We start from the raw sequence: 16,035 nt of genomic DNA, 5'->3' as shown, positions 1-16,035 counted from the left end.
TGTCCCACAGATCAGTCAAGTAGCAGCCTGACATTGTATAGAAAATATGATTCTGATTCCGTCAGTATGACTATGTGCCAGACATCACCTTTCTGACTGTATGTTATGTCCTGTCCCACCGGCAGAGCAGAACTAGCAGAGCTGGTGGCGCAGCCATATACGTTTGGGAGGGAGTTGCCTTGAGTTCTCAGCATTGACTCTGGGCCCTGTGAAATGTCATGCATCAGGTAAAACATGGGCAAGGAAACCTCCTGCTGATTATCACCTACTGGTGCCAATGGTAATCAGAGGGAAGACTCCATTGGTTGGCATCATCCAAAATACAAAGGAAGATGGTTGTGGTTGTTGGGAGACTGCAACAGTTCAAGTAGGTGGCTCACCACCACCTTCTCAAGGGCAATTAGGGATGGGCAATCAGAATGTTGGTAAAGTGGCTCAAGTGCTCATCGTAATAATTTTAAGCCAAGGACCTCTAGTTATAATAATAATCGCTTATTGTCACAAGTAGGCTTCAACGTTACTGTGAAAAGCCCCTGACCCACTTGTGGTAAACCACGTTATTGTATTATATGCATTGTACTGTATCGTACATGCCTGGCTTGTCCAGACTGGCTCTGCCTGTGGTTCCTCCCCTCGGGCTTCTGTATAAAAGTGGCAAGTCTCCGCCTCTGGACTCAGTTCGGGTCCAGAGGCAGAAGGCTTGCTGTTTAGTGTATTAAAGCCTCAGTTTTGTGCATCACTTGTCATGTATTATTGATGGTGTATCAATTTAATACACTAAACGTCTAAAGATGGACTCTTCACTCAAGATGAACTCCTCACTCAAGCCTGATCGCTTAGAACTGGACTCGCAAGCAGCCGACGCTACAGAGACGTTTGAACACTGGCTAAGCTGCTTCGAACCGTACCTCGCATCCTTCAACAAAGACTTCACACACCTCCAGGAAAAGCAGATCCTCCACGCACGGGCGAGCCCAAGAGTCTTTAACCTCATCAGGGGCACCCCCTCGTACGAGGAGGCAATAACGCTGCTAAAAGGACATTACGTGAAATCCGTCAACCAGGTATATGCTAGGCACCTCTTCGCCACGAGACGGCAATGCCCTGGGGAATCACTCGCAGAATTCCTGCGTGCCTTGCGCATCCTCTGCCAAAACTGTGACTGCCGGGCGATATCGGCTACCCAGCACACGGAGCTGATCAGGGACGCCTATGTCGTGGGCATGCACTCTAACTATATCCGCCAGCGATTATTAGAAGGGGGACACACGGCCTCCCAGAGACAGTACAACTCTCCACCTTACCGGATGTGGCCTGCCAGAACATGGGGGCCTACACCTCCGACCGTGCGGCACCCTCGTGGGCGCAGCCATCAACCGACCCGGGTGCGACGCAAGACTGCGCTGCACACAGGCCCGCCAACGCCAGAGGCCTGAAGTGCTATTTCTGCGGTCAGAGTAATCACCCCCGACAACGCTGCCTGGCACAGAACGCAACTTGCAATGGCTGAAGGAAGAAGGGCCACTTCGCAAAAGCCGGCCAGGCCCGACACCCCCCCCCCCCCCCCCAAATCTTCTAGGCCCAGCAGCGCTGCCTGCTGGGGCCACCCCCGGCTGCCGCGCCACCCGCCATGTGCGACCTTTGGGTGCTGCCATCTTTAATTTCGGTCAACACGCGCGACCCACGGGGGCCACCATCTTGCACCTCACCCGCCATGCGCGACTCATGGGGCCCGCCACCTTGGGACCACTCCGCAGCCTCCCGGAAGCCCTGCTCACCCGACCATACGCTGGCCGCCGCTACCTCCGACCGGCCCACCGATCGCCTTCCGACACTCGCCTATGTCACACTCGACCAGTCCTGGCCGCACCACCTCACGAAGTCCATGATGACCGCCCGGATCAACGGGCACGAGGCAGCCTTCCTTTTCGACTGCAGGAGCACAGACAGCTTCATACACCCAGGTACGGTAAGGCGCTGCTCCCCGTCCTACCCAGAAAATCTCCCTGGCTTCTGGATCCCACGCAGTAGAAATCCGGGGGTACTGTGTCGCGACCCTCACTGTGCAAGGCGTACAGTATACCAACTTTAAGCTCTACGTCCTCCCCCATCTCTGCGCTGCCCTATTGCTGGGGCTCGACTTCCAGTGCCATCTTCAGAGCCTTACCTTAAAATTCAACAGACCCCTGCCCCCCTTCACTGTCTGCAGCCTTGGGACCCTGAAGGTCACCCCACCCTCCCTCTTCGCAAACCTCACTCCGGACTGTAAGCCCGTCGTTACCAGAAGCAGATGCTACAGAGCCCAGGACAGGGCGTTCATCAGGTCGGAGGTCCAGCGACTCCTGCAAGAGGGGATCATTGAGGATAGTAACAGCCCCTGGAGAGCCCAAATGGTGGTCGTCAAGACTGGGGAGAAGCACCGGATGGTCATCGATTATAGCCAGACCATCAACCGGTACACGCAGCTCGATGCCTACCCCCTCCCCTGCATATCTGACATGGTCAATCAGATTGCGCAGTATCGAGTCTTCTGTACAGTCGACTTGATGTCTGCGTGTCACCAGCTCCCTATCCGCCGGGAGGACCGCAAATACACTCCCTTCGAGGCAGGTGGCCGCCTCTATCACTTCCTATGGGTTCCCTTCAGCGTCACCAACGGGGTCTCGGTCTTCCAAAGGGAAATGGACCGAATGGTTGACAAGTACAGGCTGCGGGCCGTGTTCCTGTACCTAGATCTGGGTTAAGAAGATGATGTCACCATCTGCGGCCGTGACCAGCAGGACCATGACGAGAACCTCTGGCGCTTCCTCCACACCGCAAAACCCCTGACCTAACTTATAATAGAGAGAAATGCGCCTTTCGCACAACTCGCCTGGCCATCCTCGGCTACGTCATGGAACACGGGGTCCTAGGGCCCGACCCCAACCGCATGCACCCCCTCCTGGAACTCCCCCTCCCCCAAGGCCCTGAAGAGATGCCTAGGGTTCTTCTCTTACTATGCCCAGTCGGTCCCCAACTAGGAGGACAAGGACGACCAGATATAAGCCCCGGGGAAAAGGACAGGTGGAGAGGGAGACCGCGACGGTCTGGAAGGCCGTCCTTCTGGCCCTACTTTTGCAAAGTCTCCCAGTCACCCGCTGGCAGGAGGTCCTCCGTGACGCGCTTTAGTCCATCCAGTCGCTCCTATGTACTGCTACTAACGAAACTCAGGAAGTCCACCTCCGGGGTCTCGCTTCCGTGCTGGCGGACAGTCCCAGGGCCCGTCCTTCTCCGGCAGCATGCGAGGAGCCATAAAACCAACCCCCCCGTCGAGAAGGTCCTGATGCTCCATGCAAACCCCCAATATGCCTACGTGGTACACCAGGACGGGCGGCAGGAAACGGTCTCCCTTTGGGATTTGGCTCCAGCAGGCTCCCCAGAGACCATCACCACCACCCCCCACCATCTTCTCCCACCCCTGCCCACCTCCCTCGCAAACGGACACCCGCAAGCCCACCGGCGACAAGCACCACCACCTCCGCCCGTACACCCCCACCCCCCCTTTGCCGACTCAACATCTGGGTTAAGAAGATGATGACAACATGCTCCCGGATGCGCAGGTCTCGACGCCGGTGCCCACACCACAGCCAGGACTGAGACGATCACGGCAGAACGTCAAGGCCCCCGACAGACTTGACCTTTAAGACCACTTCACCCCTTTTTTAAACAGGGGGTGAATGTGGTAAACCATGTTATTGTATTATATGCATTATACTGTGTCGTACATGCCAGGCTTCTCCAGGCTGTCTCCGCCTGTGGCTCCTCCCCTCAGCTTCTGCATGAAAATGGCAAGTCTCCGCCTTGGTGGCTTGCTGTTTAATGTATTAAAGTCTTAGTTGCGTTTATCACTCATCGTGTATTACTGGTGGTGTATCACCACTTGCCACAGGGTCAAAACTTCTTCTAATTTTGAAAACCTCTCACAGTTCACCTCCTAAACTCTGTTCCAAGGAGTATAAGCCTAACTTTCCCAACTGAATCCTCCCAATCCAAGTAAACTAATTCAGTCCGTCTTTTTGATTGTTTTTTTCCCCTGAAACGTGGGGCCCAGAATGACCTACAGCGCTCTAGTCTAGAGGTCTAACCAGTGATTTATAAAGTTCTAACACGTTGGGTCAGGTGGCCCGTTTCCATGAAGCAAATTCAACGTAATATCTGCGTTACACCACGCGGTGGAGGAATGGCCCTCAATATCCAGACGAACGGGGGAAGGGAGAGAGATCATTAAGCAGCAGAGGCCGACCCTCTTTCGGCGCCTCCATCGACATTTCATCAGGACGCTGCCCTGCCCGGGCAACCAGGCAGCGGCACCCATCAATGGACACGCTCATGCCACTTCCTCCAGGGGCAACCCCGCCTCACGGCAGCCTCAGCCTGCCCGACACACATGTGAATCTTACTCGCCGGTTGCTTACCTCAAGTATCCGCGGACCATCACCGCCACCGCCTGAACCTGCAGGCCGGCTCCCCCTCGGGTCTTCCAATTGGTCCGTGCGACGCCATCCGCGTAACCAACCCCTCCCCGGCTGACCAATGGCAGCGGCCCATGGCCCGCCCGAGGCATGATGGGATTTGTCGTGTTTCCATGGTAGCGCGGGCCTGAGGATAAGCCTCCAACCCAACTCCACAGAGGTCCAAAAATAATGGAGCGGGAGAATTTATTTTCACTGAGTTGACGGAATGCCGGTCGCTGCGGCCGAAAAAGGCTCCAAGGCAAAATACCACGGATGCTGCAAATCTAAAAAAAAACAGTTGGAAATCTTCAGCAACAGATTGTGTCCGGCAGCATCTGTGGAGAGAGAAACAGCTTTCACCAGAACTGGAAAAAGTTACAGATGCAACAGGTTTAAAGCAAATTCAGAGAAAGGGAGGGGGAAGGTAGACAAAAAAAGAGGTATGTGATGCAGGGGAAGGCAGGCGAGATTAAAAGGAATAAGCACGCAAAGGGTGAAGGTAATAGGACAATTAAATACAAGATGGGTAGAGCTGAGGCGTCAATGTCAGCAGAATCATTGACAACTGCTGTACGAAAAAAATAGGCATGATGTGGAGATGCCGGCGTTGGACTGGGGTGAGCACAGTAAGAAGTCTTACAACACCAGGTTAAAGTCCAACAGGTTTGTTTCAAACACGAGCTTTCGGAGCACGGCTCCTTCTTCACCTGAAGAAGGAGCCGTGCTCCGAAAGCTCGTGTTTGAAACAAACCTGTTGGACTTTAACCTGGTGCTGTAAGACTTCTTACTGAAAAAAATAGGGGCAGAGGTTAATGGTCTAAAATTGGAGGCTTTGTAGTTTGGAAGCAGGACACTGATCTATGGGCACCCGATGCAGAGAGAGAGAGAGAGGGGGGGGGGGGGGGGGGGGGGAGATCACCTTGTGAACCTGCTCCTGGGCCCTTGCCATTAATGTTCAAGCAACGGGCAACAGAGAGGCCATCCAACCTGACTGTCTGCTCCTCTGCTGCAGCTACATGTAAGGTCAGGTGTCCCTGGAGAGGGAGCATGCAGTGTCCACGGGCACCATCGAGGCCTTCTGTGTCCCGTGTGTTCCGCAGCGTCTGGGTGCTTTATCAACGCTTTTAATCACATTTTTGGTTTGACATTTTAAGTTTCATTTGCTCTTTGTTTTTGTTTAAGGCAGAATTCCTTTACGGGGCTGCCCCTTTAAACTTGTCCTTTAGTCTATTTAATTTAGTTTCATTGCCTTCCAATAAAATAGTTGGAAGCAAGACAAAGGGAACCAATAACATGGTTCTGGGAGCATGGGTAAGGGTGTGAACAGAATGGAATAGGCATAGTCATGGGTGCCTGTCGGTCATGGTGGAGGGAAATGCTTAGTTGAGCAAATGAGAAGATAATTGATTATTCTGTTCCTCTGCCATTTCCTCCACCTCCAGCTTGATGCTCCCATGAAAGACATTTTCTACCCTTTGTTGACATTATGATTATGGTTTCCTCAACAACACCCTGGTTCACCTTTTAATCATCAACAGTGGCTCTCCTTTCTTTGATACCTGTCCAGTGGTTAGCACTGTTGCCTCACAGCACTAGTGTCTGGTTGGGTTTCCTCTGTGTTCTGGTTTTCTCCCACAGTCCAAAGGTATAGTGGTCAGGTGGATTGGCCATGCTAAATTGCCCCTTAGTGTCCCGAGATGTGCAGATTAGGTGGGGTTATGGGGATGGGGCGGGGGAGTGGGTTTGAGTAGAGTGCTCTTTCAGAGGGTCGGTGCAGAATCAATGGGATGAATGGCCTCCTGCACTGTAGTGCTTCTATGATTTACCTCCTAACCACCATCCAGGGCCCCAAATGCTCCTTTCAGGTGATGCAGTAATTTAGTATGCTGTTTTCTCTACTGATAACATGGTTTCCTTTACATTGGGGAGACCAGACACAGATTGGAGTACACTTCAATCCTGTCCACATGTGTGGCTCCAAACTTCCAACCGCCTCTTACTTTTATTCTCTGTCTCACTTCCACTTACCTCGACCTCCTACATTGTTCAAATAAAGCTAAATGTAAAGAACAGCACCTCATCCTTCAATTAAACATGACACAACCTTCTGGACCTAACATTGAGTTCAGCAATTTCAGATTATCACTTCTGTTGTTGCAATTGTATAGGGTGTTGTTGAGACCACATCTGGAGGATTGTGACAAGGTTTGGTCTCCTTATTTGAGGATGGATGTGGTGGTATTGGAGGCAGTTCAGAGGACGTTCACCAGATTGATTCTAGGGAAGGAAGGGTTGACGTACGAGGAGAGAGTAAACAGTTTGGGTTCATACTTGCTGGAGTTTAGAAGGATGAGAGGGGATCTAATCAAGGTGTATAAAATACTAAATGGATTGATAAAGTAAATGTAGACCAAATATAGGTTGAAAGATAGTAAATTTAGAACTCAGATGAGGAGGAACTACTTGCAGAGAGTGGTGAATTTGTGGAACTCGCAACAAATGGGTGGAACTGTTGGAATCGGAGTCATTAAATGGGTTCAATTAGGAGATAGATATTTCTTATTTTTAAACAAAAGGGTTAAAGGGATGTGGACAACAGGTGGGGAGGTGGATTTGAGACCAGGAAGAGATCAGCCATGACCTGACTGAATGGCAGAGCAGGTTCGAAGGGCTGAATTGCCTACTTCTGTTCCTAATTCCTATGTTACTGTACCTATTTGGAGACTAAGTCCCCACGCTGGCGTGAAAACGGTGTTCTCTTACGCCAGGAAAACTGGTGCAAAATGGCCACCGATTCCCTGTTCAGGGGAAGACCAGCAGCCAAGCAGCGTAGAGCTCCCAGCTCTAGCTGCCGATACAGCCTGGAGCATTGCTGGGTCTGTGGCCGCACATGCGCACTGCAGCGGCTGCGCCATGCTTCATGGCAGACGCAGCCCACGGACTGCAAAAATAAGCCCTTTGGCCAGCTCGCTCACCCCGGACTGCCCCCCCCCCCCCACAGTGCCCCAGCCTCGATTAAAGCCCCCCCCCCCCCAACAGATCGGCCCTCCCTGACTGTGGGGTGCTAAACTGAGTCCGCAGCCACCACGCTGAGTTCCCGACGGGTGAGGCTAGACGTGCCCCACGCTGTTGGAAACGCAACTGGTCGGGGACGGAGCATTGTGGGGTGGGCCTCGGGGAATGGCCCGAGGTCGTGTATAATAGGAGTACGCTGCTTTTCTGGAGGTGGAGTATTGTGAAAGCGGCGCTGCCCCCGCTTCTGTCGTCATCAGGGATTCTCCACCCCATCATCGAACGCGATTTTGGCGTCGGGGATTGGAGAATCCAGCCCATTATTTTCAGATGGTTAGTGGTGATTCTGCTAATCCCACTTAAAACTCCTCTAGATTCAGCATTTTGATCCCATTACAAACTCTTTTTGCTTAGCAACATCATTCAACTTTTGTTATTCAATTTATTGTGCCCCGGGCCCCCTCCCCCTCCCCATAGCCTTCCATTCATTGTTAACAAGAACATAGAGAAATACAGCACAGAACAGGCCCTTTGGCCCACGATGTTGTGCCGAACTTTTGTCCTAGGTTAATCAAAGATCTTGTTTTAAACGCGTTACATCTCCAACTTTTCCAGTTCTGAAAAAAGGCCATTAACCCGAAGCATAAACTGTTTCTTCCCCTCTCCCCCAAATGCAATCTGTACAAGTGGACCAGTAATTCTATACATTATTTAAAATGGGCATTATTCAGGTACTTGAGGATTAGGAGTTCTCGGGTAACGGAGAAAAAGCTTGTGTCAGATTAAGTAGGACAGTTCTCCCAAAGAAGCAAGACAGGCAGGAATGGTCGAATGGCCTCTTTTTGTGCGTTATGTTTCTGAGTCCTCAGTGATCAGACTGGGGGGGTGGGTCCACATCACGTGTTATCGGATACGTAATCGGAACAGTCTGACCAATGGCTGCACTCCATATTCGCAGGTTAACCATTGCTTTTGTAACACTTGTTTTCATGGTAGCGGCAAGTCTGCTGTGAACTCGGATCGAGAAGGTAAGCTGCAGTCTGGCAAGGGTCGGGGGAATCTTTGCCAACAGGAAGTGTTAGGGTGCCGGTCCGAACTGCCGTTCGGATAGACTGGAGAGGAACTCATCTAATTTGACCCTGGATATCTTGCTTCAGCAAAGAGATTGTGGAAAGTAAAGTCAGTGCTAAATCGAACCTGGCATCCACCTGGCTCGGATGACACTGGTGCATTTAGGAAAGGTACTTTCTTTCGTTATGAATGCATGTTATATAAAGTAATCTTCACACAGATCACACTAGGTTTAAGGTTTTGAATTTCTGAATGTTACTATCGAGTGTTAACTGTGGCTTGTGTGGATCACTTCTTCCAGAGAACAGCCTACCATGTAGGTAGAGGCTATATATATATATATACAGGAAGTTTTTACCATGTCTATTCTGTCGGAGCTATTTCTCAGCTGTTTTCCTTACGTATGGTTTTGATCATGTTATAGTGACTTATCATTTCATTGTGTTTATTCCTAGATGCGTCTGCTGTCTATATTTGTAGTTGCTGAGAAATGCCTGTTATTGAAACAAACCTGCAGGAACTACAGTTCAGTCACTGCCTCCAATTTGGCATTTGTTCCTTCGAGCCGTCCATTGGACTCCATCGAATTGGAGGAACTTAAGGATTTTGTGCTTCGATCCAAGAAGCTGTTTGTGCTGACCGGAGCAGGGGTGTCCACAGAATCTGGTATTCCGGATTATCGATCTGAGGGTGTGGGGCTCTATGCTCGGACAGCAATACGCCCCATTCAGCACTCTGAGTTCATCCGCAGTGCCAAGGGCAGGCAGAGGTACTGGGCACGCAATTACGTTGGTTGGCCACTGTTTTGTTGTCACCAGCCAAATGTGGCACATGATGTTTTGAGCAAATGGGAGAACTTGGGAAAGCTGCATTGGCTGGTAACTCAAAATGTGGATGCTTTGCACTCAAAGGCAGGAAGTCAGCACCTGACGGAGCTTCATGGCTGCACTCACAGGGTGATCTGTCTTAGGTGTGGAGATGTAACATCTAGGAGCTACCTTCAGGACAAATTCACTGCTCTGAATCCTGGCTGGGCTGAGGCAGCACATGGAATAGCTCCAGATGGAGATGTTTTCCTGACTGATGAACAAGTAAAATATTTTAGCATTCCCTCTTGTGAGAGTTGTGGAGGTACCCTGAAACCTGATGTCACCTTTTTTGGAGACATAGTGAACAAGGAGAAAGTGAATTTTGTTTATGAGCGTGTGGCTGAGTCAGATGCCGTTCTGGTGGCAGGTTCTTCGCTGCAGGTGAGTAGCTGAGATTATCAAATACATTAGGGATGTCCAATTTATGGTCACTTGGCTATGATAGTCCAGGGTTTACAGTCCAGCCTGGAAACCAAGATAGCTCAGTCATATTTGCGATTATATTCCTTGGTTTGTCCTACTTGAATTTCACAGGGCTCAAAGAGCTGTGTTCTTGGTAAATAAATTCCAAATCAGATCAGCTTAATCAGTGAGCATGAACAATTTTTTTTTTTTTTTAAATAAACAATTTTATTGAGGTAGTTTTTGGCTTTGTAAACAGTTACAGACATAGGCAGCATGGTGGCCTAGTGGTTAGCACAACCGCCTCACGGCGCTGAGGTCCCAGGTTCGATCCCGGCTCTGGGTCACTGTCTGTGTGGAGTTTGCACATTCTCCCCGTGTCTGCGTGGGTTTCGCCCCCACAAACCCAAAAATGTGCAGAGTAGGTGGATTGGCCATGCTAAATTGCCCCTTAATTGGAAAAAATAATTGGGTAATCTAAATTTAAAAAAAAACAGTTACAGACATCAACAGAAAGAAAGCAAAAAAGGCTAAAATGTGCAAACATCCATGTACTTTCAATACTTCAATCGTAACATACTGCACAAGCCCGCTCCTCTCCCACCGGTACTACCCGCCATTTTATCCCTCCTACTCTACTCTACTCTCCCCTCCCCCCTGCTGACGCTCACTCTCCCGCAAAGAAGTCAATAAATGGTTGCCACCTCCGGGCGAACCCCTGTACAGATCCCCTCAAGGCGAACTTAATTTTTTTCCATACCCAGGAAACTCCACATGTCCGCAAGCTACAAATCAGTCTTCGGGGGCTTTGAGTCCCTCCACGCCAATAGTATTCGTCGCCGGGCTATCAGGGAAGCAAAGGCCAAAACATCGCCTCTTTCTCCCCCCTGGACTCCCGGGTCTTCCGAAACCCCAAGAATTGCCACCCCTGGACCCATCGCCACCCTTGTTTTTAGCACCCTGGACATGACGCCCGCAAATCCCTCCCAGTACCCCCTCAGTTTAGGGCATGCCCAAAACATGTGAACGTGGTTTGCTGGTCCTCCCGCGCACCTAGCGTATTTGTCCTCTATCCCAAAGAATTTGCTCATCCGAGCCACCGTCATATGGGCCCGGTGAACGACCTTAAATTGAATCAGCCCAAGCCTGGCACGTCGCGGTCGAATTTACCCTACTCAGGGCCTCTGCCCACAGCCCGTCCTCCATTTCCCCGCCTAGCTCCTCCTCCCATTTAAGTTTCAGTTCCTCCATCTGGGACCCTTCCTCCCTCATGAGCACCTTATAAATACCAGAGATTCTACCCTCCCCTTCTTCCCCCCTAGAGACGATTCTGTCTAGGATCCCCATTGGCGGGAGGCGTGGGAAAGATGGGACCTGTCTACGAACAAAGTCCCGCAACTGTAGGTACCTAAAATAATTTCCCCCTACCAGCCCAAATTTCTCCTCCAAGCTCCTCAAACTCACAAAACTCCCTTCCAGGAACATATCGCCCACCCTTCCCACCCCCGTCCGCCACCATACTCAAAACCCCCCATCCATACTCCCGGGGGCAAACCGATGGTTGTCGCAGATTAGCGCCCAAACCGATGCCCCCGTCTCCCCTACATGCCTCCTCCACTGGCCCCATATCCGCAGGGTCGCCACCACTACCGGGCTGGTGGAGTACTTGGCCGGCGAGCATGAACAATTTATGGTATATGCAGATTGATGGGATCTTAGATTTAACATTTTTGGAACAGCAAAATCTGGTCGGATTGATTAGACAAGCACAAAAGGTTAGAAAAAATTTAATTTACGTTGGTTACATGCAAAGTCACTGATATTTTTTCAAAATAAATTTAGAGTACCCAATTCATTTTCCCCCAATTAATAATAATAATAATAATAATCTTTATTGTCACAAATAAGCTTGCATTAACACTGCAATGAAGTTACTGTGAAAAGGGCAATTTAGCGTGTAAAATCCACCTAAATCCACAAAATTCCAAGAAGGCAAATGGAATTTTGTCCTTCATTGCTAGAGGGATGGAGTTTAAGACTAGGGAGGTTATGCTGCAATTGTATAAGGTGTTAGTGAGGCCACACCTGGAGTATTGTGTTCAGTTTTGGTCTCCTTGAGAAAGGACGTACTGGCGCTGGAGGGTGTGCAGAGGAGGTTCACGAGGTTAATCCTAGATCTGAAGGGGTTGGATTATGAGGAGAGGTTGAGTAGACTGGGACTGTACTTGTTGGAATTTAGAAGGATGAGGGGGGGGATCTTATAGAAACATATAAAATTATGAAGGTTATAGGTAGGATAGATGCGGGCAGGTTGTTTCCACTGGTGGGTGAAAGCAGAACTGGGGGCATAGCCTCAAAATAAGGGAAGTAGATTTAAGACTGAGTTTAGGAGGAACTTCTTCACCCAAAGGGTTGTGAATCTATGGAATTTCGTGCCCAGTGAAGCAGTTGAGGCTCCTTCATTAAATGTTTTTAAGGTAAAGATAGATAGTTTTTTGAAGAATAAAGGGATTAAGGGTTATGGTGTTCGGGTCGGAAAGTGGAGCTGAGTCCACAAAAGATCAGCCATGATCTCATTGAATGGCAGAGCAGGCTCGAGGGGCCAGATGACCTACTCCTGCTCCTAATTCTATGTTCTTATGTACCCTGCACATCTTTGGGTTGTGGGATCAAAACCCACGTAAATACAGGGAAAATGTGCAAACTCCACACGGACAGTGACCCAGGGTCGGGGTCGAACCTGGGACCTCGGCGGCGTGAGGCAGCAGTGCTAATTACTGCACCAACGTGTTGCCCAAATCACTGATATTTATGTTGTCCTAGATATTTTATGTTGGTGCAGGTGGCCAGGAGTTGGGGGACTCTCCATAAGCTTAATTTTACCAGGCTGGTGGAGCAGATGGAGGAGGAATTTAAAAGATGGGACATGGTGCCGCTATTGTTGGCGGGTAGAGTGCAGTCCGTCAAAATGACGGTTCTCCCGAGGTTCTTGTTCCTTTTTCAGTGTTTGCCCATCTTTATCCCTAGGGCCTTTTTTAGAAGGGTGACTAGCAGCATCATGAGCTTTGTTTGGGCGCATGGGACCCCGAGGGTGAAGAGGGTCTTCTTGGAGCGGGGTAGAGATGGGGGGGGGGGCTGGCGTTACCCAATCTCTCGGGGTATTATTGGGCGGCCAATGTGTCGATGGTGTGCAAGTGGGTAATGAAGGGGGAGGGGGCAGCATGGAAACGGATGGAGAGGGCGTCCTGTGGAGATACAAGCCTGGGGGCCCTGGTAACGGCGCTGTGGCCGCGCCCTCCTACAAGGTATACCACGAGTCCGGTGGTGGCGGCTACCCTCAAGATTTGGGGGCAGTGGAGGCGACATAGGGGAGAAGTGGGGGGCTCGATGGAGGCTCCGTTAAGGGGGAACCATAGGTTCGTCCCGGGGAACATTGATGGGGGATTTCAGGGTTGGCACAGAGCGGGCATCAGACAGCTGAGGGACCTGTTTATTGATGGGAGGTTTGCGAGTCTGGGGGAGTTGGAGGAGAAATTTGGGCTCCCCCCAGGGAACATGTTCAGGTATCTGCAGGTAAAGGCATTTGCTAGGCGGCAGGTGGAGGGATTCCCTTCGCTTCCCGCGAGGGGGGTGAGCGACAGGGTGCTTTCGGGCGTCTGGGTCGGAGAGGGGAAGATATCTGATATCTACAAGGTTATGCAGGAGGCGGAGGAGGCGTCAGTAGAGGAGCTGAAAGCTAAGTGGGAGGGGGAACTGGGGGAACAGATCGAAGACGGGACGTGGGCTGATGCTCTGGAGGGGGTTAATTCTTCCTCCTCGTGTGCGCGGCTTAGCCTCATCCAATTCAAGGTGCTGCATAGGGCCCACATGACTGGGACGAGGATGAGTATGTTCTTTGGGGGTGAAGATAGGTGTGTCAGGTGCTCGGGGAGTCCAGCGAACCATGCCCATATGTTCTGGGCATGCCCGGCACTGGAGGAGTTCTGGCAGGGGGTGGCGAGGACGGTGTCGAGGGTGGTGGGATCCAGGGTCAAGCCAGGATGGGGACTCGCGATTTTTGGGGTTGGGGTGGAGCCGGGAGTGCAGGAGGCGAAAGAGGCCGGTGTGCTGGCCTTTGCGTCCCTAGTAGCCCGGCGAGGGATCTTGCTACAATGGAAGGATGCGAGGCCCCCAAGCGTGGAGACCTGGATCAATGACATGGCGGGTTTCATTAAGCTAGAGAAAGTCAAATTCGCCCTGAGAGGGTCGGCATAAGGGTTCTTTAGGCGGTGGCAACCTTTTCTCGACTTTCTGGCTCAACGATAGGGTACAGGGACAGTAGCAGCAGCAACCCGGGGGGAGGGGGGGAAGGGGGAGGAAAAAAATTTTCTGTAAAAAATTCCAATAAAAATTATATTAAAAAAAAAAGATATTTTATGTTGGTTCAAGAAAGACTTCACCCAAGTTAGTTCCCGGAAATGTAAATTTCTATTTCCCACTTTTATATTGTCTAATTTCAGACGTTCTTTAATCCACCAACTGCTGTGAGCTGCTGACTGTCCTTTTTATGATATAGTCAATGTGGTTTTAGTTACGGGGCGATCGACTGAAACTGAACATAAATTCTCATAATTTACTTAAATGTAGAAAATGCGGGCAGCACGGTGGCCTAGTGGTTAGCACAACCGCCTCACGGCGCTGAGGTCCCAGGTTCGATCCCGGCTCTGGGTCACTGTCCGTGTGGAGTTTGCACATTCTCCCCGTGTCTGCGTGGGTTTCACCCCCACAACCCAAAAATGTGCAGAGTAGGTGGATTGGCCACGCTAAATTGCCCCTTAATTGGAAAAAATAATTGGGTAATCTAAATTTATTAAAAAAAATGAAAAAAAAAATGTAGAAAATGCTTACGTAAATGTCAAATTTGGAATAGCTTAGAAAGGTAAAACATGCAGCAGCTACAAAGACATTATGTACATTTTTAAAATCAGTTTACAGTGGATATTTCAAAGTTCCAACCTGCCCTACTCAGAAATGCCAACGCAGTCGGCTGATCTGTATTGATTCACATCTTTGTGAAATTGTTTACATTGCCTGAAAGGGTTTTTAAAAAATCTTTCCAATTACGGGGCATTTTGGGGGCTAGTCCATCTACCCTGTACATCTTTGGGTTGTGAGGTGAGACCCACGTAGACACGGGGAGAATATGCAAACTCCACACGGACAGTGACCCAGGGCTGGATTTAATCCGGGTCCTTGGCGCCGTGAGGCAGCAGTGCTAACCACTGCACCACTGGCCTAGGCTCCTTGTATTGTACCTATTAAATTGCACGAGTGCTGGACAAACATCTGGTGCTGTCCAAAAAAGACCGCACACAAAAAAATGGGCTACATGGCGATGCTGATGTTAACTAAACTTCAAAGAGAACATTGGTTTCTAGAGTGGGATTTGAATCACACCCTTTCAGCTCAGCAGTGAGTTTGATACTCTGGATTTGTTAAGGTCATGTAAGAAGAGACTTCAATCCCAGCCCTTAGGTTAAATTTAAATCCATCTTTATGCAGCATACAAAACCTCTTGGTATATAAACTAACATTTCAGATTCTTTTTGTTCTCTATAAATAGGTGTATTCTGGATATAGGTTCATCATTGCAGCCTATGAGAAGAAGATACCAATTGCATTACTGAACATTGGGGATACCAGAGCAGATAGACTGGCTACTCTGAAAATCAATGCTCGATGTGGAGAAGTGCTGCCCTGTATTCTTCACCTTTGAGATTGTGGTCTGCAAACCTGAAAATTCCCCAATACAGTACTGGTAATATTTTAAAAAATGTTTTGATTGTGAAGAACCGATTATCTATTGGAATTCACTCTGTAGCTCCTCTTCCAGCGACAGTTAGGGCTGTTCCTTAAAATAGGAAAACAGAAGGTGGGGCTGCTGGAAATGAGTAGATGATTGAATGGTATAATAATCATAAATAAGACTGTTCAGAGTGAGCTTATTGAATCAAATAGTCTTTCTTTCTTAGACTAAGTGTTTACTAACAAGCAAGCTCATCTTAATGTTCACTCAGTTCTAACTTGGCATGAAAATATTCTTGTAACTAGTAGTGAAGTGAGTTTTTAATTTAAAACAGAGCAATCGGAGATGCTGAATTATTCTATACATTTGAAAGATCTACCTCTTGTGAAATATGATAGTAAAA

The 16,035-nt window shown here is 49.6% G+C and overlaps 2 protein-coding genes across 7 annotated transcripts in view; one reads left to right on the top strand and one right to left on the bottom strand.

Annotated features, from left to right (window-relative positions):
* The window catches only part of ctu1 (cytosolic thiouridylase subunit 1 homolog (S. pombe)), a 23,729-nt gene extending 19,156 nt beyond the window's left edge, over nucleotides 1-4,573 (bottom strand). The window contains exon 1 of one of the 2 annotated variants that reach the window (XM_038792650.1): nucleotides 4,455-4,573. The gene's annotated coding sequence lies outside the window, so the exon portion shown is untranslated. The remainder of the gene's footprint in view (nucleotides 1-4,454) is intronic. The other variant, XM_038792659.1, reaches the window with a different exon arrangement.
* Nucleotides 4,559-16,035, top strand: sirt4 (sirtuin 4). 5 transcript variants are annotated; one of them, XM_038792622.1, is made up of 3 exons: nucleotides 4,559-4,883; nucleotides 9,032-9,826; nucleotides 15,450-16,035. In XM_038792622.1, exons 1-3 carry the CDS (start codon nucleotides 4,875-4,877, stop codon nucleotides 15,600-15,602), a joined length of 957 nt encoding a protein of 318 aa, XP_038648550.1. In that variant the 5' UTR covers nucleotides 4,559-4,874; the 3' UTR covers nucleotides 15,603-16,035. The 5 variants fall into 5 exon arrangements, with proteins under 5 accessions (XP_038648550.1, XP_038648565.1, XP_038648533.1 ...); XM_038792637.1 differs by having other exon boundaries at nucleotides 4,559-4,933; XM_038792605.1 differs by lacking the exon at nucleotides 4,559-4,883 and adding an exon at nucleotides 7,567-8,463.

This window comes from Scyliorhinus canicula, chromosome 1 (genome assembly GCF_902713615.1).
Source record: "Scyliorhinus canicula chromosome 1, sScyCan1.1, whole genome shotgun sequence".
NCBI lineage: Eukaryota > Metazoa > Chordata > Chondrichthyes > Carcharhiniformes > Scyliorhinidae > Scyliorhinus > Scyliorhinus canicula.
The sequence above is the reverse complement of the archived record's forward strand: the minus strand, read 5'-3'. Positions and strand labels throughout refer to the sequence as shown.

What these genes read in the sequence shown, in the direction of transcription:
- sirt4 (XM_038792605.1), top strand. Translation starts at nt 8,329, where the DNA reads ATGGTCGAATGGCCTCTTTTTGTGCGTTATGTTTCTGAGTCCTCAGTG. An exon ending in GCTGCACTCCATATTCGCAG is followed by an intron (nt 8,464 to 9,031) that starts GTTAACCATTGC and finishes GTTTATTCCTAG; the next exon opens with ATGCGTCTGCTGTCTATATT. An exon ending in TGGCAGGTTCTTCGCTGCAG is followed by an intron (nt 9,827 to 15,449) that starts GTGAGTAGCTGA and finishes CTCTATAAATAG; the next exon opens with GTGTATTCTGGATATAGGTT.